The sequence below is a fragment of the Cherax quadricarinatus genome, chromosome 83 (genome assembly GCF_038502225.1).
Source record: "Cherax quadricarinatus isolate ZL_2023a chromosome 83, ASM3850222v1, whole genome shotgun sequence".
NCBI classification, from domain to species: domain Eukaryota; kingdom Metazoa; phylum Arthropoda; class Malacostraca; order Decapoda; family Parastacidae; genus Cherax; species Cherax quadricarinatus.
Window position 1 is genome coordinate 8,881,390 of NC_091374.1, and position 25,821 is coordinate 8,907,210.

Below are 25,821 nucleotides of genomic sequence, written 5' to 3' on the forward strand. Positions count from 1 at the left end.
AAAAAATCCTTTAATAAATCTTCCAAATTCTGACTCTCAGGTTTCTGTAGCATAAGAAATCTACTGTTGGAAAGTTTACAGCTTAAGATTACCATAAGCAAGATATCATTTAGGTGAACACATCCAGTCTTAACTTTCCCTCATTCTCTACTAGGTAGGTCATGTCTGCAAGTGTCCTCTCCACCATGGATTCCTCACACCTTTCATGTAACTGTCAGAGACAAGATGAGCATGAGAAAATTAAATTATCCAGCACAGTACATTTAAATGACACAAGATATGTACAGAAAAAAAATGTTTATTTTAACTTATCATACTGTTGTCATTTATGATACTGAGAAAAATCTCATTGATAAAGTAGTTAATTCACTTTAAATGAGCCATACTAGTGGCATGCTATAACAAGTTATTATTATTATATTTATGAAGATGCACTAAACTCATCATTATGGAAGGCAGTCACATTCAACACAAGGGAAGAATAGGAACAATTCCATGGATCAAGAGCCCTTGATAGCATTAATTCCTCCTTTGACCAAACACTGAAAATATTTATTTTTTATAAAGGATTCCATAATTTAGATACAAATGATGTTCCACAAATTTCTGAGTAGTATCTAGATTTTGCCATTAGTAAGAGACTGTGACCAGAAATTTCACATGCATGAAATGGTGAGACACTCCTATATGACACTGACAAACTTGAAAACAGCACTGATGGATGGATGAGGAAATACAGTGGAACCTCAAAAATCAAACTGCTCCCAACACAACCAATTATGTAAGTGTATTTTTGTAAGTAGTAGGTTGGTAGACAGCAACCACCCAGGGAAGTACTACCGTCCTGCCAGATGACTGAAACAGAAACCTGTAACTGTTTTGCATGATGGTAGGATTGCTGGTTTCTTTTTCTGTCTCATAAACAAGCTAGATAACAGGGATATCTTGCTACTCCTACTTACACTTTGGTCACACTTCACAGACACGCACATGCATATATATATACATACATCTAGGTTTTTCCCCTTTTTCTAAATAGCTCTTGTTCTTCTTTATTTCTTCTATTGTCCATGGGGAAGTGGAAAAGAATCTTTCCTCCGTAAGCCATGCGTGTCGTATGAGGCGACTAAAATGCCGGGAGCAATGGGCTAGTAACCCCTTCTCCTGTAGACATTTACTATAAAAGAGAAGAAGAAAAACTTTATAAAACTGGGATGCTTGAATGTGCATGGATCTAATGCGGATGACAAGAAACAGATGATTGCTGATGTTATGAATGAAAAGAAGTTGGATGTCCTGGCCCTAAGCGAAACAAAGCTGAAGGGGGTAGGGGAGTTTCGGTGGGGGGAAATAAATGGGATTAAATCTGGAGTATCTGAGAGAGTTAGAGCAAAGGAAGGGGTAGCAGTAATGTTGAAGGATCAGTTATGGAAGGAGAAAAGAGAATATGAATGTGTAAATTCATGAATTATGTGGATTAAAGTAAAGGTTGGATGTGAAAAGTGGGTCATAATAAGCGTGTATGCACCTGGAGAAGAGAATGTAGAGGAGAGAGAGAGATTTTGGGAGATGTTAAGTGAATGTATAGGAGCCTTTGAACCAAGTGAGAGAGTAATTGTGGTAGGGGATCTGAATGCTAAAGTAGGAGAAACTTTTAGAGAGGGTGTGGTAGGTAAGTTTGGGGTGCCAGGTGTAAATGATAATGGGAGCCCTTTGATTGAACTTTGTATAGAAAGGGGTTTAGTTATAGGTAATACATATTTTAAGAAAAAGGGGATAAATAAGTATACAAGATATGATGTAGGGCGAAATGACAGTAGTTTGTTGGATTATGTATTGGTAGATAAAAGACTGTTGAGTAGACTTCAGGATGTACATGTTTATAGAGGGGCCACAGATATATCAGATCACTTTCTAGTTGTAGCTACACTGAGAGTAAAAGGTAGATGGGGTACAAGGAGAATAGAAGCATCAGGGAAGAGAGAGGTGAAGGTTTATAAACTAAAAGAGGAGGAAGTTAGGGTAAGATATAAACAGCTATTGGAGGATAGATGGGCTAATGAGAGCATAGGCAATGGGGTCAAAGAGGTATGGGGTAGGTTTAAAAATGTAGTGTTAGAGTGTTCAGCAGAAGTTTGTGGTTACAGGAAAATGGGTGCGGGAGGGAAGAGGAGCGATTGGTGGAATGATGATGTAAAGAGAGCAGTAAGGGAGAAAAAGTTAGCATATGAGAAGTTTTTACAAAGTAGAAGTGATGCAAGGAGGGAAGAGTATATGGAGAAAAAGAGAGAGGTTAAAAGAGTGGTGAAGCAATGTAAAAAGAGAGCAAATGAGAGAGTGGGTGAGATGTTATCAACAAATTTTGTTGAAAATAAGAAAAAGTTTTGGAGTGAGATTAACAAGTTAAGAAAGCCTAGAGAACAAATGGATTTGTCAGTTAAAAATAGAAGAGGAGAGTTATTAAATGGAGAGTTAGAGGTATTGGGAAGATGGAGGGAATATTTTGAGGAATTGTTAAATGTTGATGAAGATAGGGAAGCTGTGATTTCGTGTATAGGGCAAGGAGGAATAACATCTTGTAGGAGTGAGGAAGAGCCAGTTGTGAGTGTGGGGGAAGTTCGTGAGGCAGTAGGTAAAATGAAAGGGGGTAAGGCAGCCGGGATTGATGGGATAAAGATAGAAATGTTAAAAGCAGGTGGGAATATAGTTTTGGAGTGGTTGGTGCAATTATTTAATAAATGTATGGAAGAGGGTAAGGTACCTAGGGATTGGCAGAGAGCATGCATAGTTCCTTTGTATAAAGGCAAAGGGGACAAAAGAGAGTGCAAAAATTATAGGGGGATAAGTCTGTTGAGTATACCTGGTAAAGTGTATAGTAGAGTTATTATTGAAAGAATTAAGAGTAAGACGGAGAATAGGATAGCAGATGAACAAGGAGGCTTTAGCAAAGGTAGGGGGTGTGTGGACCAGGTGTTTACAGTGAAACATATAAGTGAACAGTATTTAGATAAGGCTAAAGAGGTCTTTGTGGCATTTATGGATTTGGAAAAGGCGTATGACAGGGTGGATAGGGGGGCAATGTGGCAGATGTTGCAGGTGTATGGTGTAGGAGGTAGGTTACTGAAAGCAGTGAAGAGTTTTTACGAGGATAGTGAGGCTCAAGTTAGAGTATGTAGGAAAGAGGGAAATTATTTCCCAGTAAAAGTAGGCCTTAGACAAGGATGTGTGATGTCACCATGGTTGTTTAATATATTTATAGATGGGGTTGTAAGAGAAGTAAATGCGAGGGTCTTGGCAAAAGGTGTGGAGTTAAAAGATAAAGAATCACACATAAAGTGGGAGTTGTCACAGTTGCTCTTTGCTGATGACACTGTGCTCTTGGGAGATTCTGAAGAGAAGTTGCAGAGATTGGTGGATGAATTTGGTAGGGTGTGCAAAAGAAGAAAATTAAAAGTGAATACAGGAAAGAGTAAGGTTATGAGGATAACAAAAAGATTAGGTGATGAAAGATTGGATATCAGATTGGAGGGAGAGAGTATGGAGGAGGTGAATGTATTCAGATATTTGGGAGTGGACGTGTCAGCGGATGGGTCTATGAAAGATGAGGTGAATCATAGAATTGATGAGGGGAAAAGGAGTCTGTGGAGACAAAGAACTTTGTCCTTGGAGGCAAAGAGGGGAATGTATGAGAGTATAGTTTTACCAACGCTCTTATATGGGTGTGAAGCATGGGTGATGAATGTTGCAGCGAGGAGAAGGCTGGAGGCAGTGGAGATGTCATGTCTGAGGGCAATGTGTGGTGTGAATATAATGCAGAGAATTCGTAGTTTGGAAGTTAGGAGGAGGTGCGGGATTACCAAAACTGTTGTCCAGAGGGCTGAGGAAGGGTTGTTGAGGTGGTTCAGACATGTAGAGAGAATGGAGCGAAACAGAGTGACTTCAAGAGTGTATCAGTCTGTAGTGGAAGGAAGGCGGGGTAGGGGTCAGCCTAGGAAAGGTTGGAGGGAGGGGGTAAAGGAGGTTTTGTGTGCGAGGGGCTTGGACTTCCAGCAGGCATGCGTGAGCGTGTTTGATAGGAGTGAATGGAGACAAATGGTTTTTAATACTTGACGTGCTGTTGGAGTGTGAGCAAAGTAACATTTATGAAGGGGTTCAGGGAAACCGGCAGGCCGGACTTGAGTCCTGGAGATGGGAATTACAGTGCTTGCACTCTGAAGGAGGGGTGTTAATGTTGCAGTTTAAAAACTGTAGTGTAAAGCACCCTTCTGGCAAGACAGTGATGGAGTGAATGATGGTGAAAGTTTTTCTTTTTCGGGCCACCCTGCCTTGGTGGGAATCGGCCAGTGTGATAATATAATATAAGAGCACTTACAAAAATATTTATAAGTGTATTTTTAAGGGTCTGAAATGGACTAATCTAATTTACATTATTCCTGATTGGAATAAATTCATTCGGTAAAGGCACTCGAACAGACTTCTGGACCGAAGAAAGTTCGATATTTGAGGTTCCACTGTACTGTAAAAGCTGTACACAGGTTAAACCAAAACTGCAATATGAAGCAGTGGTGTATTGTCTACATCTAAATAAAAATATGCAGACAAGCTAGAGCATACCCAGAGAACTAAAAACAAAAATACTATCAAGAAAGGCTGAAGACAATACATGTTGTCATAAGCTAATAAGACGACCACAAGCAAGATTATTAACCCTTTCAGGGTCCGTCCCGTAGATCTACGGCTTTACGTTCAGGGTCCAAACCGTAGATCTACGCCATGAGCTCAGCTCACTAAAAACACTAGATATGAAAATATCTATGTGGTATGTGTATCAAGAAACTGTGTATAATGCTGAAGACAATACATGTTGTCATAAGCTAATAAGACGACCACAAGCAAGATTATTAAAGAACTCGCAAAGAAAACTTCCTGATCCCATCAACAGGCCTAACAAGAACCCAAGGTAGATGTTAATATACTACATTACATCATATGAATACTATAGTCAGAACACCTGACAAGATAATGATCACAGTCACACAAGGTGTGAGAGCATTTCCTCAGCCACTGCCAACCCCAGTGGAGGGTGGTCATAGCTCTGATATGCAGATCTCAGTTACAAGAAACAAGGCCATATGTGAGACCCAATTCAGGTTAATGGTGGTTGTAATAGCCATTTGGGCTCCAAGCATCAATAGCCTGGGATATTAAACAATCACCAGAAATATTTTGCTGGGTTGTAAGAATAGAAAATACTATCAAAACTAGCCACAGACAATTCATAGGCTTCTTCTTTTTTGACCTGTATTGATTTCATAAACTAACACTGACCTGCTAGTTTTAGGGCTGGCATGCCCTACATTTGAGCCCCACTTGTTGTGGGTAAGAATAAACAACAAAAATCAAGATGATTAATATTGACATTTCTGAATGTTTTCTTTTAACAGATGATTGACTTACCCCTCTATATTCATAGGAGGAAGGAGGATGCTTGAAGTCTGGTCCAAAATTGACAGATACAGTAATGTTTTTGTATAGAGAGACTCCCGGATAATATGTACCCCCATAGACATTCCGGAAAGCCTCACCACAGCATTTTCCATTTCTGAAAAATTAATAGTTGGTTAAAAAAAATCATTAATGAATATACATTTACACTGTACTTGAATTTTAATTTGTAAAGCAATCCATGGGGAAATGGAACAGAATTCTTCCTCCGTAAGCTATGCGTGTCGTAGGAGGCAACTAAATGCTGAGAGCAATGGGCTAGTAGCCCCTTCTCCTGTATAAACTACTAAAAAGAAAGAAAAGAAAAACTTTATAAAATTGGGATGTTTGAATGTGCATGGATGTAGTGCAGATGATAAGTAAGAAATGACTGTTAATGTTATGAATGAAAAGAGGTTGGATGTCCTAGCCCTAGGCGAAACACAGCTGAAGGGGGTAGGGGAGTTTCATTGGGGAAATTAAATGGGATTAAGTCAAGAGTATCGGAGAGAGTTAGAGCTAAGGAAAGGGTAGCAATAATGTTGAAGGATCAGTTATGGAGAGAGAAGAGGGAATATAAATTCAAGGATTATGTGGATTAAAATAAGGGTCGGATGTGAAAAGTGGGTCATAATAAGTGTGTATGTACCTGGAGAAGAGAGGAGTGCAGAGGAGAGAGAGAGAGATTTTGGGAGATGTTAAGCGAGTGTGTAGGAACTTGTGAACCAAATGAGAGTAACTGTGGTAGGGGACCTAAATGCTGAAGTAGGAGAAGCATTTATAGAGGGTGTGATAGGTAAGTTTGGGGTGCCAGGTGTAAATGATAATGGGGAGCATTTGATTGAACTTTGTATAGAACGGGGTTTGGTTATAGGTAACACAAATTTTAAGAAAAAGGATAAATAAGTATACAAGATATGATATAGGGCATAATGACAGTAGTTTGTTGGACTACGAATTGGTAAAAGACTTGAATAGACTTCAGGATGTACATGTTTATAGAGGGGCCACAGATATGTTAGATCACTTTTTAGTTGTAACTACAGTGAGAGTAAAAGCTAGATAGGATACAAGGAAAATGGAAGCAGCAAGTATGAGAGAGGTGAAGGTTTATAAACTAAAGGAGGAGGCAGTTATGGTAAGATATAAACAACTGTTGCAGGACAGATGGACTAGTGTGAGTATAGGCAATGGGGTAGAAGATGTGTGGGGTAAGTTTAAGAATGTAGTGTTAGTGTTCAGCAGAAGTTTGTGGTTACAAGAAAGAGCGATTGGTGGAATGATGATGTAAAGAGAGTAGTAAGAGAGAAAAAGTTAGCATATGAGAGGTTTTTACAAAGTAGAAGTGAGGCAAGGAGGGAGGAGTATATGGAAAGAAAGAGAGGTTAAGAGAGTGGTGAAGCAATGTAAAAAGAGAGCAAATGAGAGTGGGTGAGATGTCAACAAATTTTGTTGAAAATAAGAAAAAGTTTTGGAGTGAGATTAATGAGTTGAGAAAGCCTAGGGAACAAATGGATTCGTTAGTTAAAAATAGGAGAGAATTATTAACCCTTTCGGGGTTTCAGCTGTACTAATACGGCTTATGCGAAGGGTTTTTGACGTACTAGTACGCATAAATTCTAGCGCCCTCAAATCTAGCAAGAGAAAGCTGGTAGGCCTACATATGAAAGAATGGGTCTATGTGGTCAGTGTGCGCAGTATAAAAAAAATCCTGCAGCACACAGTGCGTAATGAGAAAAAAAACTTTGACCGTGTTTTTGGTTTAAAACAGGGACTTTGTATTTTCATATGGTATTTGTGGTTGTATTCTAGTTTTCCTGGTCTTATTTTATAGAATGAAGACATATTACAGAAATTGAGATGATTTTGATTGGTTTCACAATGAAAAGTACCTTGATATTGAGCTCCAAGTAGCAGAAATGTTCGATTTTCGCCAAAGTTCAAAAGTAAACAAATCATGCCAAGCGTCCAATACACGTCAACTGGTGAATCTAATATTCTTTCACAAGTGTGTTGGTATTATTTATACCATTTCTACACTAAAGTGAAAGCAAAAGAAATGTAAGAGGGGCATAGGGATGTGACTAATGAACAGAGGAAATGTTATTTTAGTGCCAGGAATGTCTTTCTTGTTTATTCTGGACCCTGTTTGGAAATTGGCATCTTTTGAAATTTGTGTGAAATTGGCAAAATTCTGACCACTTTATTGGATAGCGGAAATCGGTAAATGGGCGGTTTCTTGTACTCATTCGATAGAAAAAATGGAGTTCTAGCAAAATAATTATGATTTTTGTCAACTAGTACACTGGAATTGGCCGAAAATAGGGCTCAAAGTGGGCAAAATTGCCGATTCGTAAACATCGTCGAGACTGCTAACTTCGCGAGAGCATAATTCCGTAAGTTTTCCATCAAATTTCATACTTTTGGTGTCATTATGATTGGGAAAAGATTATCTTTTCATAAGAAAAAAATATTTTTTTTTTTTTATTTTTTAAATTTTGGCAACCCTGAGAACAAGTCTCTGAAAGGGCCTGGCGATCCTCAAAGGGTTAAACGGAGAGTTAGAGGTATCGGGAAGATGAAGGGAATATTTTGAGGAATTGTTAAATGTTGAAGATGGGGAAGCTGTGATTTCGTGTATAGGGCAAGGAGAAATAACATGACTCATGAAACCGTAATGACACGATTGCAAACAAACTTTCTGATCGCGGGTTCTATCCCCACCCGTGGTATGGTTTGGAGAAATAACATCTTATAGGAGTGAGGAAGAACCAGTTATAAGTGTGGGGAAGGTGCATGGGGCAGTGGGTAGAATGAAAGGGGGTAAAGCAGCTGGGATTGATGGGATAAAGATGGAAATGTTAAAGCAGGTGGTGATATAGTTTTGGAGTGGTTAGTGCTTTTATTTAATATATGTATGGAAGAGGGTAAGGTACCTAGTGACTGGCAGAGAGCATGCATAGTTTCCTTGTACAAAGGCAAAGGGGACAAAAGAGAGTGTAAAAATTATAGGGGAATAAGTCTGTTAAGTATACCTGGTAAAGTGTATGGTGGAGTTATTATTGAAAGAATTAAGAGTAAGATGGAGAGCAGGATAGCAGATGAACAAGGAGGCTTTAGGAATGGTAGGGGGTGTGTAGACCAAGTGTTTGCAGTGAAACATATAGGTGAACAGTATTTAGATAAGGGTAAAGAGATTTTTGTTGCATTTATGGATTTGGAAAAGGCATATGATAGGGTGGGTAGGGGGGCAATGTGGCAGATGTTGCAAATGTATGAAGTCTTTACGAGGATAGTGAGGCTCAGGTTAGAGTATGCAGGAGAGAGGGAGATTATTTCCCAGTAAAAGTAAGCTTTAGACAGGGATGTGTGATGTCACCATGGTTGTTCAATATATTTATAGATGGAGTTGTAAGAGAAGTGAATGCTCGGGTGTTGGCAAGAGGAAGGGGTTAAAAGATGAAGAATCTAATAGAAAGTGGGAGTTGTCACAGTTGCTCTTTGCTGATGACACTGTGCTTTTGGGAGATTCTGAAGAGAAGCTGCAGAGGTTGGTTGATGAGTTTGGTAGGGTGTGTAAAAGAAGGAAATTAAAAGTGAATGTAGGAAAGAGTGAGGTGATGAGGATAACCAAAAAATTAGGTAATGGAAGATTGGATATCAGATTGGAGGGACAGAGTATGGAGGAGGTGAATGTATTCAGATATTTGGGAGTGGAAGTGTCAGCAGATGGGTCTATGAAAGATGAGGTGAATCATAGAATCGGTGAGAGGAAAAAGGTGAGTGGTGCACTGAGGAGTCTGTGGAGACAAAGAACTTTGTTCATGAAAGCAAAGAGGGAAATGTATGAGAGTATAGTTATACCAACGCTCTTGTATGGGTGTGAGGCATGGGTGGTGAAAGTTGCAACAGGGAGAAGGTTGGAGGTAGTGGAGATGTCGTGTCTGAGGGCATTGCCCTCAGGTGCGGGATTACCAAAACTATTATCCAGAGGGCTGAGATGGTTTGGACATGTAGAGAGGATGGAACAAAATAGAATGACTTTGAGAGTGTATAAATCTGTAATGGAGGGAAGGCGGGGTAGGTGCCTGCCTAGGAAAGGTTGGAAGGAGGGGATAAAGGAGGTTTTGTGTGCGAGGGGCTTGGACTTCCAGCAGCGTGCGTGAGCATGTTAGATAGGAACAAATGGAGATAAATGGTTTTTTGGACTTGACATGCTGTTGGAGTGTAAGCAAGATAACATTTATGAAAGATTCAGGGAAACCGGCAGGCCAGACTTGATTCCTGGAGATAGGAAGTACAGTGCCTGCACTTTGAAGGAGGGGTGTTAGTGTTGCAGTTTTACAACTGTAGTGTAAGCATGCCTCTGGCAAGACAGTGGTAGAGTGAATGATGATGAAGTTTTTCTTTTTTTGGGCCACCCTGCCTTGATGGGAAATGGCCAGTGTGTTAATAAAAAAAGAAATAAAGCAATCGATCTAATATTATTACTATAATTTTCAACACACTTTCCATCTCCACCAAGGTTAGGTGACCCAAACAAAGGAATATATTTGCTATTATTTATTCAAAGGTGTCTTGCTAGATGAGGGGTAACTATTGATCTATTGATCTGTAGGGGTCATACACGTGCTGTATGACCCCTACAGGCTTAGCACTTTCCCCATTCTGTGCCAGAAATGCACAGACGTCACAATTAAAATGACTTTCCTAAGTGCAGTATTCCTACCATTCCTGGTTCCTTTAGAGTTAGGGCACTATACTTCCCACCTCCAGGAACTGAGTCAAGCTAACTGGTTTCTTTGAATGCCTTCATGTTACCTTGCTAACCCCAAAAGCACATAAGACCATATAAACTTTTGTCTCCTCAGTCTGATATAACATGCTCATACAAGCCTCACATAATCCTTACTCAGCCCTTTGAATTATACCTTTGGTTGCCTTGCATTATTTTTTTTTTATAACATTTATCTTCGAACTTCTTATTCTTATTCTTTTTTAGGGGCTTGGACTTCCAGCAAGTGTGCGTGAGCGTGTTAGATAGGAGTGAATGGAGATGAATGGTACTTGGGACCTGACGATCTGTTGGAGTGTGAGCAGGGTAATATTTAGTGAAGGGATTCAGGGAAACTGGTTATTTTCATATAGTCGGACTTGAGTCCTGGAAATGGGAAGTACAGTGCCTGCACTTTAAAGGAGGGGTTTGGGATATTGGCAGTTTGGAGGGATATGTTGTGTATCTTTATATGTGTATGCTTCTAAACTGTTGTATTCTGAGCACCTCTGCAAAAACAGTGATAATGTGTGAGTGTGGTGAAAGTGTTGAATGATGATGAAAGTATTTTCTTTTTGGGGATTTTCTTTCTTTTTTGGGTCACCCTGCCTCGGTGGGAGACGGCCGACTTGTTGAAAAAAAAAAAAATCTTCGAACTTTCTCATCACCATTCCATTCACCTACCATTATTAATTTTAAATACTTCCTTAATCAACCCAAGGTTCTTCATTTTTTTCTTAAGAATTTTTCATGTCTATGCATGAATGGTCACTTACTTCAATATTTAATGTGCTTTTATGCTTATTTTGATTGTAAATGCCAAAGTAGTTGCTGATACATGTAATTTACTCTACTCTGTTATATTGTATTGAATATTTTGCAGGGCTGACTTAAGGAAGATAACACATTAACTCTTTCACTGTCTCCCACATAGATTTATGTCATTGACTACAGTGTTTCATGTAGATCTACACTTTAAGCACAGCTCCCTCAAATATGACTCACAAAATCATAGTGACATGATTGCAAACAAACCATACCATGGGTGGGGCTTGAACCCTCAGTCAGAAAGTTACGTCGGTCTGAAGTTTTATGACTGACCGTGGGTTCAAGCCCCATCAGTGGTATAGTTTCCCTGAAATGTGCTGTGAATGGTAAATTTTGGCCTAGACATGAAAAAATGGATCTGTGTGATGAGTGTGCACAGCATAAAATAATATAATCAGACTAAACACTAACCTAGGCATAGTATTAAAAAAAATTCTGGCCCATGCAGTGTTTGGTTTAAAATAGTGAATTTGATGTTTTCCTGGGTGATTTTTATGGTTTTGTCTGTTTCTTGGTATCATTTGACAGAATGGAAGAAATACTAGTGAAACTGAGATGATTTTGGCCAGTTTCAGACTAGAATTGGAATAGCTTGAAGTAGGGCTCAAAGTGGCAGAAATATTCGGCATTTTTCCTGAGGAAAGGTAGGGCTTGACCCCTAGCCCACCCAGTCTGTTTTATGGGTTTTTACTAGGCCTGTTTCAGTTATTGGGATGGCTTAAACCATTACCATTGATTTTTGACTATTTTATTATCCCAGAAATAATGTAAAACTTCAATTTTTTTGTGTGATGATGGATTTCAAATGAAGGACAAGTGTTATATAGGAGAGGCCTGGGGACATGATTAATGAACAGAGGAAAGGATGCGTCAGTGACTGTATGCCTACAGTGTTCATTTGTACTCTTGTTTTTAAATTAAAATTCTCATGCTTAAATGGGTAGTTTCTTGTTCTCGATTAATGGAATGGAAGGCATGCTAGCAAAACAGCTTCCCCACTGAAATAGGCTTAAACTAAGACTCAAAGTGAGTGAAATCACCAAACCTCCTGGATTGCCAGCTATGCACTTGTGTAATTCCATATGTTATCCATCAAATTTCACATTTTTTTGGTGTCCATACCTTTAGAAAGATTCTCTACCATTTCAGAAAATGTTTTTTTTTTTTTAATCATGACATTGTCAGTATTTTTAAATTTCAGGGAGTGTGACAGTGAAAGGGTTAACTATCATTAACTTCCTAGCGGTCTTTCCATTGGCAATCACCAAAACACACCACCACCTTACTTTCGAAATGCAAACACTATAATTTTTATTTCTAGAATTTGCATCCACTTAACTGGTTTCCCCTGAATTTTTTTTTCCCTTTCAATACATTGTCTATATACCACCAAGGCAGAGTGACCTTAAAAAAAAAAACTCATGTTTTCTTTTTTAAATTTAGTAATTTATACAAAAGGGGTTACTAGCCCCTTGCTTCTGGCATTTTAGTAGCCTCTTATGACATGCATGGCTTATGGAGGAAGATTTTTTTTTCCACTTTCCCATGGAATTTGCTCTGAATCTCTTCTTAAAATACTTTCATATTGACACTGCACCAGTGCAACTCCCAAAAACATTTCTTCTCACTCCAGTCAAACACAGATGCCTGCTCCTACCTGAGAAATACTCTACCTCCTTACACCATTCTTTAAGAATTAAAGTTTTCCATGTCTTATTCTTATAATTTTTATTTAATCTAAATAATGAATAATAATTACTTGAAAAATATCATTTTACTCCCTGGGAGAGGTTTCAAATTCTTCAGGGCTTCTGGTACATCATCCTTATCTTCATAATACAGATGGGATCGGAATTTGACTAGTGGCTGAAAGACAAAAAAATTTTAATTAGATATATAATGGTTTGTACATGTAGAGTGGATGGAATGAAATAGAATGACTTCAGGAGTGTATAAATATGTAGTGGAGGGAAGGCAGGGTAGAGGTCAGCCTAGGAAAGGTTAGAGGAAAGGGGTAAAGGAAGTTTTGTGTGCAAGGAGCTTGGACTTCCAGCAAGCCTGCATGAGCATGTTAGATAGAAGCAAATGGAGACAAATGGTTTTTAGGACTTGACATGCTGTTGGAGTGTAAGCAAGGTAACACTTACGAAGAGATTCAGGAAAACCGGCAGGGTGGACTTGATTCCTGGAAATGGGAAGTACAGTGCCAGCGCTCTGAAGGAGGGGTGTTAATGTTGCAATTTTATAACTGTGTGTAAGCATGCCTCTGGCAAGACAGTGATGGAGTGAATGATGCAGCAAAACTCGTGAGAGCATAATTTCGTCAATTTTCCATCAAATTTCATAATTTTTGTTTTATTACCTTCAGAAAAAGATTCTCTACCATTTCATAGGAAAAAACAAAAATTTTTTTTGAAAATTCTTGGACCCTGGCTGTCTCACTCTGAGTTTAGGGTTTGGCTTTTGGTCACTAGGAAAGCTGAGCTCTATCTAAGAGTTGGATGGTGGAGAGGATAGGCGGGTCCCATTATTTGGTGCCATGGCGGCACGGTTACCACTGGGAGGTGGCAGCCTAATCCTGAGCCTTCTCGGGGGTGGGGGTGTGGCATGCAAAGAGTACGTAACCTTTATTCGGCGCATGGACACACCCTCATTTACAGGCTATCTCCCCCAACCAGCGAACCAGGTTGCTAAGAGTTGATGATGGGGCCCCATCGTTCAACTAGTGACCAGGTTCTAGCCAATAAGAAGGTGGGATTGACAATCGCAGAGGTTATGTGGATACCGCTCTCCTGTCTGCCCTTGTCATTCCCATTCTAGAGCTGGTTGAAGCACGGTCTGCTATCTTGTGGCTTCTATTTCTGCCTTGCTTTCCGTGGAGTGCACTATATTTATCACTGTACATAGTGTATATATTGCTGTTATAATTGGTGAAGGATAATATAAGTCTAAACTTTTTCTACTGTGCTTATTTGCTCCCATTACACCTGGGATAACAGGCCATTTGAAATCCTAGGTTGTAATAGGATGCATCGTAAAAGCTTCAATAATCCACCAAACCAGTTTGAGATTTGCCAGGCAAGTAACTATTCAAGATTGTCATGGCATCGATGGTGTTATCAAAATGGGAACAAAAGCATCTGGCATACAAACAGAAGTGGGTTGAAGTTTCATGTTGGTAGTACAGTACATAATCTTATTTTCATTGATAATGTGGTCCCAAGTAGAAGCTTTCTTAAGCATTTCAACCACTCTGAATTAAAGAAGACTTTTGAAGAAATACTTTAATTAATATTTCTTAAATTCTACATGCTCATTTGGCTATCACACAAGTATGCAAAAAAATTTAATTCTTCCTAAGAAGATGCATACCAGTGGGATAATAAAACATGGAAATGACATTAAAAAATGAAGTGTGAAAAACAGAATTCATTGGCAAGAACAATGGATACCTTTGATGTACCTTTGAAGAGTTTCGAGAGTTTATCTACTCTCTGAGCCCGGCCATGGGCCAGGCTCGTCTGGTGCTTGCCTGGTCAACCAGGCTGTTGCTGCTAGAGGCCCGCTGCCTCGCATATCCATAACAGCCTGGTTGATCTGGTACCTGGTGAAGATACTTGTCTAGTTTCCTCTTGAAGGCTTCTACACTTGTTCCAGCAGTGTTTCTGATATCTTCTGGTAAGATGTTGATACAGTGTTCCCTTATTGTCCCCACTGCACCCTTGCTCCTCACTGGGTTTATTTTACACTTCCTCCCATCTCTCTCACTCCAGTATGTTACTACAGTGTGCAGATTTGGGACCAAGCCCTCGAGTACCTTCCAGGTGTATATTATCATGTACCTCTCTCTCCTCCGCTCCAATGAGTACATGTTCAAGACTTGCAGGCGTTCCCAGTAGTTTAGGTGCTTTACTGGCTCAATGTGAGCCGTAAACGATCTCTGTATTTGTTCCAGCTCCGATATTTCTCCTGCCTTGAACAGGGCCGTCAGCACTGAGCAATATTCTAAGTGAGGGGGCACTAGTGATTTGAAGAGTGTCGCCATCGGCATTATTTCCCTTGTTTTGAAAGTTCTCAATACCCACCCAGTCATTTTCCTGGCTGTCGTGATCTTTGTCTTGTTATGGTCTTTAAAAGAAAGGTCGGCTGACATAATTATTCCTAGGTCTTTTACGTGTTCCTTACGTTCTATTTGGTGACCCTCTTGAGTTTTGTATATAGTGCTCCTTTTGAGTTCTTCATTCTTTCTATACCTAAGCAGCTGGAACTTATCACCACTGTATGTCATGTTGTTTTCCACTGCCCACTGGAAAACCCTGTTTATGTCTTCCTGTACTTTTTCAGTGTCCTCTACTGTACTGACTTTCATGCTTATTTTAATGTCATCTGCAAATGATGATACAAAAGTGTGCCGAGTGTTTTTGTCTATGTCTGCTATGAGGATGAGGAACAGCAGAGGTGCCAGGACAGTGCCTTGGGGCGCTGAGCTTTTGACCTCGCTGATGCTGGATCTTGCCCTGTTCACTACTACTTTTTGTGTTGTGTTTCTGGAGTTTATCTGGAGAGAGTTCCGGGGGTCAACGCCCCCACGGCCCGGTCTGTGACCAGGCCTCCTTAGGTCAGTGTCCCAGGATGCGACCCACACCAGTCGACTAACACCCAGGTACCCATTTTACTGATGGGGAACATAGACAACAGGTGGAAAGAAACACGTCCAATGTTTCTACTCGGGCTGGGAATCGAACCCAGGCCCTCACCGTGTGAAGCGAGAGCGTTAACCACCAGGCCACCAGAGCCCCCCTGTGTGTGTTAGGAAACCGAAAATCCATCTGCCTACCTTTCCCATGGCCTTCATTTTGTGCACTATCACTCCATGATCGCATTTGTTAAACACCTTTGCAAAATCTGTGTAAATCACATCTGCGTTTTGGTCGTCTTCCAGTGCCTCCGTAATTCTGTCATAATGGTTCAGCAGCTGTGACAGACATGATCGTCCTGCTCTAAAACCATGCTGGTTCGTGTTATGTTGGTCGTGCTGTTCCATGAAATTTGTAACCTGCCGTCTCATCACTCTTTCGAAGATTTTTATGATGCGAGAGGTTAGGGCTACTGGTCTGTAATTTTTAGCTAGTGCTCTACTACCTCCCTTGTGCAAAGGAGCTATGTCTGCACTTTTTAAGGCCTCTGGTATTTCACCTAGATCTAAGCTCTTTCTCCAAAGAATACTGAGGCCTCGTGCTAGTGGTACTTTGCAGTTCTTTATAAATTGAGCATTCCATGAATCTGGTCCAGGTGCTGAGTGAGTGGGCATGTTTTCCGTTTCTTTTTCAAAATCTATGGGATTTGTACTAATGTCAGTTAGTTGGTCTGTGTGGCCTTCTTCTGGAGTGAAAAATATTTCTGCATTTTCTACCTTGCTGTCAGTGGGCTGCTGAACACCGACTCATACTGTTCTTTTAGGATTTCACTCATTTCCTGTTTGTCGTCAGTATACGAGTTTCCTCTCAGTAGTGGTCCAATTCTACAGGTAGTTCTTAGCTTGGATTTTGTGTAGGAATAGAAATATTTTGGGTTCCTTGCAATATCCTGTATGGACCTTTGTTCCCTTTGTACTTCTAATGTGAGATATGACATCCTAAGTTTTTGCTCTAATTCAGTGATCTCTCTGCTAAGTCTATCTTTCCTCTGTTGTAGCATATTTGTGTTTTTAAGCAGTTCAGTAACCCGTCTTCTTCTTCTGTAACATTTCCTATGCTCTCTCTCTATATCTGATCTTCTTCTGGGTTTCTTCAATGGTACATGTTTCATTATGATTGAGATGGAGAAATGAAAGTTTTTCTTTTTCGGGCCACCCTGCCTTGGTGGGAATCGGCCAGTGTGATAATAAAAAAAAATAAATGAAGCAAACTTCTAGTTAATGCCACACTTATTGCAGTTAAAAAGCAAAAAGGTATCAGGGAATACCATTACCTTTGATAGACCTTTGAAGAATTTCAAGAGTATATCTACTCTCTGAGCCCGGCCATGGGCCAGGCTCGTCACATGGCTCGCCTGGTCAACCAGGCTGTTGCTGCTGGAGGCCCGCTGCCCCACATATCCATCACAACCTGGTTGGTCTGGCACCTGAAGATACTTGTCTAGTTTCCTCTTGAAGGCTTCAACACTTGTTCCAGCAGTGTTTCTGATATCTTCTGGTAAGATGTTGAAAAGTCTGGGACCCCGGATGTTGATACAGTGTTCCCTTATTGTCCCCACCGCACCCCTGCTGCTAACTGGGTTTATTTTGCACTTCCTCCTATATCTCTCACTTCAGTATATTGTTATAGCAGTGTATAGATTTGGGACCAAGCCCTCGAGTACTTTCCAGGTATATATTATCATGTACCTCTCTCTCCTCCGCTCCAATGAGTACATGTTAGTTAGTTTAATATGTTTATTATGCACCCCATACCCATCCTGTGGGCGGTAGTCAAAAGATTACAGAGGTACATAATTGGTCCAGGGACTGGACTCCAAAGTTTTGAAAGCTGAGCAAGTTACAGAGGTAATGAACTCACAATTTACAAAGGTAATGAACTCCAGGTAGGTCTGGTCACAATCATGACAAGTTACAAAGGTATTTACAGATTACAGAGGTATGTAATGGGTCCAGGGACTGGGCCCCCAAAGTTTTGATAGCTGAACTAGGTACAAAGGTAATGAGCTCACAAGTTACAAAGGTAATGAATTCTGTAAGAATGGTTACTTACATTTATACATGGCTACAATCATGAACAAATTATAGTGTAATGAGCAATTCACACTTCCACACCCGGTCACAACTGTAATGAGTTATTGGTGCAAATGTTGATTGTTGAGTCACACACACACACACACACACACACACACACACACACACACACAGACACAGACACAGACACACACACACACACACACACACACACACACACACATACACACATGCACACACACACACACACACACGCACACACACAAGCACACACACACGAACACACACACTCACACACACACTCACACACACACTCACACACACTCTCACACACACACACACACACACACACACACACACACACACACACACACACACACACACACACCCATGCACACACCCATGCACACACCCATGCACACACCCATGCACACACACACACACACACACACATGGTAATGCAATATTTACAGCTAGCAAAGTCAGGGTATTTCTCCAGAATGGTCTGCAATATACCACTGTGGATAAAATACTTAGCCATTTCTTGAACATTTCTGAGTGAGTTGTTTCTAAATTCATTAATTTGATCACACTCAAATACATAATGATGCAAGGTGTGACAATTGTCCATCTGGCAAAGTTTACATTTCGTTTGGTCTACATCTGGTGGTGGTGATTTAACCTGCCATAGATACTTGTAACCCAGCCAGAGCCGGGCAGTAGTGACATCCAAGAGTCTGCTTATCTTGTTGGATGCACCATAGACATGTGGCTCCTCCTGCATGATGGAATGATGATAGATGGACTGACTTGTTTCAATCTCCCAAAGTCTTAAGTCAATAAAGTTCATTTGAAGTTCTTTTCGTATTATTGTTCTCAAACTGCTAACTGACAACCCAAGATTGTAATATACCCTCTCTTTGAAAGCATACAGCTTAGCCAATTTATCAGTTCTATCATGCATCTGAAGACCAATGTGAGATGGAATCCAGAGCATGTGCACTCTGACTCCACTGTCCACAATCTTACCATACCTATGTCTGGCTTCTGACACAAGCATGCCACAATTTATACTTAATGAGTTGAGAGCATTTATGGATGACAGAGAATCAGTTACAATTAAAGTGTCAACCTTAGATACATGGACACATTTGAGTGCAAGGAGTATGGCAAACAGTTCTGTTTGAAGGGTAGAGGCCCAGTTATTGATGCATGCTCCAATTTCTTTATGAGAGCCATCACTCTGTGTGACAACAGCAGCACTACCAGCTGCACCAGTGGACTGGTGAACAGAACCATCAATGTAAATAATTTGTGAAAGAGTGTTGTGTGTGACTAAGTTATCAATACAGCTTAAGGCATCATGTTTGGCTTCAAGACGAAGCTTTGGTTGTGATTTAAGAAGAGTTTTGGGGGGAAATGGAGGAATGGTAGTTTGGAATGGGGTAATATCCCATGGAGCAGGGAAATGTCTCTGTTGTCTAACTTGATATAGATCATGTAGCTGGTTCATGCGGAGGTCGGTTCCAGTTTTTTCGATCCATCTGGAAGGATGTTCACCAGTGCTGAGGAAAGTTTGGAGGACTTCTGTGCAGGGGTTTGAATGGGCTAGCCTAAGCATATTGACCCCAATAAGGATATTTCTTTCAGTAACACGATCTCTAATGCTTGGAATATTAAGTTCTTTCCGCATATTTAAAATTTTGGCAGTACGAGATCCTAGGATGATCCTCATTGCTTCGTTTTGCAGTTTTTCCAGCCCTCCAAGCTTCCAGTCAGACACGAGTGCAAGTAGTGGCGCCGCATAATCAACCAATGATCTAATATAAGCAAGATACATCATTTTCACAATTTTAACATTACCTCCATACCTGGGATGTAAACCTGCCACAATTCTAAGTGCTGTCAGCCTTTCTTTGTATTGGCGACAAAGTCTCGTTACAACAGGTCCAAGTAGTGGAACCTCAAAGCCTAGATACCTGTATCTGCTTACATATTCTAGAAGAGACCCATCATGCAACTGGATCTGATGAACTGTGCCTCTCTGCCGAGGAGGACGCCTGTTGAGTATCTTTGTTTTATCCCCTGAGATTATTAACCCCAGGTCCTGACACGAGGCTAGTACATGATTAAGAATGTTTTGGGTGTTGGAGAATCCGGTGGTGTAAATCATTATGTCATCAGCAAAACTAACCATATAATGATGGGGCTGGCTAGGCATGGCATTAAGTAAGGCATTAATCAAAATGTTGAAAAGGGTGGGACTAAGCACACCTCCCTGTGGGGTTCCTAATTCAAAATCTTTAGTTACACTTCTATGTCCCTGGAACAACACAGACGACTTTCTGTTGGACAGGTAACCTTTAATCCAGCGGAGAAGCCATCCTCCAACATCCATTCTGGCAAGTTCACTAATGATTACATGTCTGTTGGCTACATCAAAAGTGGATTTAAGGTCAAGGAACGTAGTGTATGAGCTGTCAGTGTGCAGAGTGAGAAAGGTGGTAATGCAATGATGCACACTCCTTCCATGCATGAAGCCATGCAACCGGGGTGACAAGAATTCCTTAATTCTGTGCATAAGACGATTAAGAATCATCCTTTCGAATGTTTTACACAAGCAGCTAGTAAGGGATATTGGGCGAAATGAGTTTTGTTGATTGGGCTTCGGAATGGGAATAATGAGGCTATTGGTCCATGATTTAGGGAGCTCCCCAGTGACATAACTCATGTTATATAATTCAAGTAAAGGATTACCTGGTACTCGACACAGCAATCTGAGTATGTTGTAAGTAATACCATCCTCACCAGGCGACGTGGAGTTGCCCTTAGTTAGTGCTGCATCAAGTTCATAATTAGTGAAAGGAATGTTGCAGTCATCTGCCTTGCTGAGCATAAAGCAAACAAGTCTCTCTCTTGCATCATATTTGTCCATTAATTTCGCCTGTGTGGTACTGGGAAGACTGTCATAGCTAGATGTAGCAGCCCAAGCACTGACTAACTCATTCGCCCTATGCAAGGGATGAGGGTGCACGATCTGCCCAGTTCTGTTACCCTTAATTCTATTTATGTCCCTCCATGCCCGGCTAAGTGGGGTGTGAGCATTGAGACCATTGACAAATTGTTCCCAGTCTGTTTGCCGCAGCTCTGTCATACGCTCTCTGGCAGCAGCAAGGGCAGTTTGGAAGAGGCTCAGCATTTCAGGGGTACGATGGTTTCTATAGGCTAGGCCTAGTCTGCGAGCAGTACGTTTCAATGTTCGTAGTTTAGAATCATTGTAATAGGTATGGCTTTTATAAGACTTATGATTATTATGGAAGTCATTTGGATTTAGAGTAGTAGGAGGTTTCAGAGGCGGCTCTAAGAAGTTCTGAATACTGCTCACAAGGTCATTGTTAAAAGTCTTGACAGAGGTACATGTTCAAGACTTGTAGGTGTTCCCAGTAGTTTAGGTGCTTTACTGGCTCAATAGGAGCCATAAACAATCTCGGTATTTGTTCCAGCTCCGATATTTCTCCTCCCCTGAACGGGGCCGTCAGCACTGAGCAATATTCTAAGTGAGGGAACACTAGCGATTTGAAGAGTGTCACCATCAGCATTGATGATATCCCCCTGTTCATCTACAGTAATACATAAGTAGCCAACAGATCCACTATCCTGATATATGATATTTGCTTTTTTTATAGGGTAAAGTATTTCCCAGCAGACTGTATCTTGAAAGTACATACTGCAAAAAAAAGTAAATTTAAAAGCAATATAACTGAAGCTGGCCTGTTAACTTACCAAGCCTGTGTCCTGGTATCAGAGAACTGATAACATAATGATCAACTTGTAAACCTTGTGAATATTTTAAGTAAACAAGTATTTCATTACTCTTCAACCACACTTAAAATTTTTTTTACCTTATCCTTGTATGTTGGTGGGAATTGTGAGACAGGGTTCTTCTCTGGAAGGTCAATCATAATGCCCAGCACATCTCCCTCACCAAAACTTCCATCATAGTAATGTTTCCCTCGTGATTCATGAAACACTGTCCCCTTCCTGAAATACATACTAAGGTGAGGAATAGAAAATATCATTCAGTGATCTATAAAATATGATGCAAGCTAATACAAGATGTATCTTTAAAATATTTACTGCATTAATTACGATAAAAGGAAATGATTAACTTAAGTATGCATTTCTGTTCTTACTGTAAGTACAGCAACACCCAGAGCAAAGTAATCACACTTACATACGTACTCTTCCCCTTCCTTTTGTTTCTAAGTTGTTTATTCTCTTATTCTAATCCACTTACTATATATCCATGAGGAGGGGTTATTGAGATGGTTTGGACATGTAGAGAGGATGGAATGAAATAGAATGACTTTGAGAGTCTATAAATCTGTAGTGGAGGGAAAGCAGGTTAGGGGTCAGCCTAAGAAAGGTTGGAGGGAGGGGGTAAAGGTGGTTATGTGTGCGAGGGGCTTGGACTTCCAGCAAGCATGTGTAAGCGTGTTAGATAGGAGCAAAGAGAGAGAAATGGCTTTTAGGACTTGACGTGCTGTTGGAGTGTAAGCATGGTAACATTTATGAAGGGATTCAGGGAAACTGGCAGGCTGGACTTGATTCCTGAAGATGGGAAGTACAGTGCTGGCACTCTGAAGGAGGGGTGTTAATGTTGCAGTTTTATAACTGTCTTGCCTCTGGCAAGACAGTGATGGAGTGAACGATGATTAAAGTTTTTCTTTTTCAGGCCACCCTGCCTTCGTGGGAAATGGCCGACGTGTTAATAAAAATAAAAAATAAAATATTAGCTTTTCTGTGCAAAGGCCAGAGATGAGAATTATGTAAGTAAAATGATTTACTGAAGATTCACTAATTATATCATGGCATTTTCCTTTTAGTTTAAAAGCTAAACATCCATAAGGAATAATACTAAACACTGTTCAAGAATGTTTAAACATTTGTTATTGTTTAAATATACAGTATGTAAATATATATATTTAGTCAAACTCAACATAAAAATAGTAAAAAATAACTGTCACCAATACATGAACATTCAAAATAAAAATTATAACATACAAATAAAGATATTAACTTCATCAAGAACTTAAATCTGCAATATATAGGGAAGAAGATAAAAAAGCAATTAATGTAATAATAATGATACATGAACAATTATTGGTATCTTTCACTGTTTTCTTGATGATTAAAAGCTACTTTTAATTTTGTTAAAAATTTCCTTTGACCATCATGGATATATGTACGTATGTATATTTATCTCAGACAATGAAAGATTCAATATCATACTGGAGGGTTAGGTTAGGTAAGGTTCATCAGGAAACAGGATAAGTGTTTCCTGATGCGGGTCTTGGTCAGATGAAGACCCGCCTTTGGAGCTTTTGGTCATCTGACCAAGGCCTTCCGCTGGCTTACTGGTCCACCCCTTTAAAAATTATGGTCATTTATAACCATTGTTTTAGTGTATATATATACTGGAGAAAGTACAGTGGAACCTCAGTATACAACAAGCTCTTTACTCGAAAAGAGCTCAGCACTCGACCAAACAAATATGACCTGCCAGAACTTCGCTGTAAACCATTTCGTGTTTCTTCGCATTTTTTGGTGTTTTTTGTAGTATTTGTATAAATAAGTCACCATGGGGCCTACAATGATTAGTGATAACAGCCACCCAAACAAGAAATTGGTTGGGAAGAACTTGTTCGATACTCAAACGGAGCCTTCTGGAATGAATTAAGGTCGCATACTGAGGTTCCACTGTACGTATATGTATTCAGATATTTGTGAGCATACTTACTGGCAGATGGGTCTAAGGATGATGAGGTGAACTGCAGAACTGACAAAGGGGGGAAAAAAAGGGCTAGTGGTGAACTGAGGCATTTATAGGGATAAACAGCTTTATCCATGGAAGCAAAACAGGAAATGTACCAGAATGTAGTGGTGCCAACACTGTTATATGGGTGTGAGGCATGGATTGTAAATGCTACAGTGGATGGAGGCAGTTGAGATGTCATGTTTAAGGGCAATGTGTGATGTAAATATCATGCAGGGAATTCAAAGCTTGGTGATTAGGCATGGGATTATCAAAAGTATTATTTGGAGAGTTGATGGGGTGTCTGGATATTTAGAGAGGATGAGGCAAAATAGTATGACAAAAATTGTTTATAAATCTAGGTTGGCAGAAAGGATGGGTAGGGGTCATCCCAGGAAAGGTTGGAGAGAGGGAAGGGGTAGGAGGGTAAAAGTTTTGAACACTTGGTGCCTGGACATCCAACAACCATATGTGAATGCTGTAGACAGGAGTGGAGGCAAGTGGTTTTTACAACTTCACGTGCTGGAGTATGAGCAAAGCTGCACTTATGAAAGCATCCAGGGTAACTTGGTTAGCTTGAGTAAAGTCCTGGATGTGGGAAATACAGAGCCTGCGCTTTGAAGGAAGGGTGGAGATATTGCAGTTTGGAGGGCCATCTGAAGTGTCAGCATGCTTCTGACTAGACAGTAAATGTGCTTCCTCTTTTTCTCCAGTATTAAAATTTATTTATTTTTCTTATTTTAAATACTACAGTGAACATCTTTTGTCTTATGGAACCCAACTTCAGTGTCTGTCACTAAGTCAATTTTTGTCTCGCCCCATGAAGCAAAATCACAACTTTACTACTTCAGCTGCTACAAAGTTCATTTACACAACTGATCTGTCAATTAGCTCACCACTCACAGGTGATATCTGCTGCTAACACAGTTTAACGTCAGCTCCTCACACAGCAGGATGTACTCAAACTGTATTTTATGCCTTCATACTGAAGATTCACATCTGACTTACCTTTGTCCTTCCTTCCAAAATGTGTGTGTATATGAGAACTAAAGGTTTTAGTACCACTTACAACTACAGCCTCTCCTCACTTAGCAATGTACTCGTGTACTGACAATTCAGACTTATAAAATGGCTCTCTGACCAGTGTGTATACCTCAATAATGTATATTAGAGCTGCATTAACATTTAAAAATACACAAGAAATGTTATAAATGGTGCAAAGGTGACATTAAAACAATATCAAAGATGAATGATACAAACCTACTACCATTATAGTATGCTCCTTCCTTAGTGATGAATTTGTTTGCCGACGTTGTCTTAGGAATGGAACTCAGTCATTAAGTGAGGAGAGGCTGTACTGTATTCTAAAATTACAATGTTAATATTCTCGATGTTTCCTTACAAGTGAGCACAGTTTTCAACATAAGTTACCTTGACCTCCATGAATATCCAAATTTATCATATCCAAGTGGTGCCTGAAGGTTAGCAAGCTGTTGGCACCAACCTATGCGTGTGTGAGAACCTTCTGGCTGCTCTTCTATGGTACACTCCCAGTACCATACTCCACGACTCACACCTGTTATAAATACTGCATTAAATATTCTCTTATTCCTGACTATCTGTATATAAGGAGGGCTGGATCATTAAGCTATTAAAGAAAATTGGAAGTGTTTACCATTAATGCAGTTTTAATGATATAAGACATTATAAAATGAAGATCTCCGTTATAAAACAATCCTAAGCATACACTGACATTAAACTTTCATGCTGATAAATCATTCAGTTAAGTAAAGAATGCAAAGCATGATAAGAATGTTATAATGATGTTTGTTTATAGTATTTTTAATACCAAAAGGTCAAAAGGTACACAAACCATTTACACTTCAATAGCATTAAGGTGATTTAAATAAGGTATTCCACCTGTCTTATCTCAGCATATCTCATGATATAAATAATGTTAAAAAATCTTAAAACAAACAAAAAAAAAAAAATCCCCTTACTATTTCTTTTGTATTTTCTCCTCCTTTCCCCCTTGCTTTCCTTTAACAAGGATGCTCTGATCTCGGCAAAGGGCTCTTGATCTAAAAAACACTGCATCTACCCTACCTTTCCTTGCATCAGGTGAACCACCAAATTCATGGGCTTCCTAATGATATACATATTTCAGTTAACCAATGTTTTTATTGAAGG

General features: G+C 39.9%; 1 protein-coding gene across 7 annotated transcripts in view; it reads right to left on the reverse strand.

Moving 5' to 3' along the window:
• The window catches only part of ash2 (Set1/Ash2 histone methyltransferase complex subunit ash2), a 61,924-nt gene continuing 36,103 nt past the window's right edge, over positions 1-25,821 (reverse strand). For all 7 annotated transcript variants that reach the window (XM_070102798.1, XM_070102800.1, XM_070102795.1 and 4 more), the window contains 5 exons: positions 25,063-25,207; positions 21,719-21,857; positions 12,846-12,952; positions 5,458-5,602; positions 1-211 (listed from right to left, as the gene is read on the reverse strand). In XM_070102798.1, coding sequence (XP_069958899.1) covers positions 110-211; positions 5,458-5,602; positions 12,846-12,952; positions 21,719-21,857; positions 25,063-25,207 — 638 coding nt within the window. In that variant the 3' untranslated portion in view covers positions 1-109. The remainder of the gene's footprint in view (positions 212-5,457; positions 5,603-12,845; positions 12,953-21,718; positions 21,858-25,062; positions 25,208-25,821) is intronic.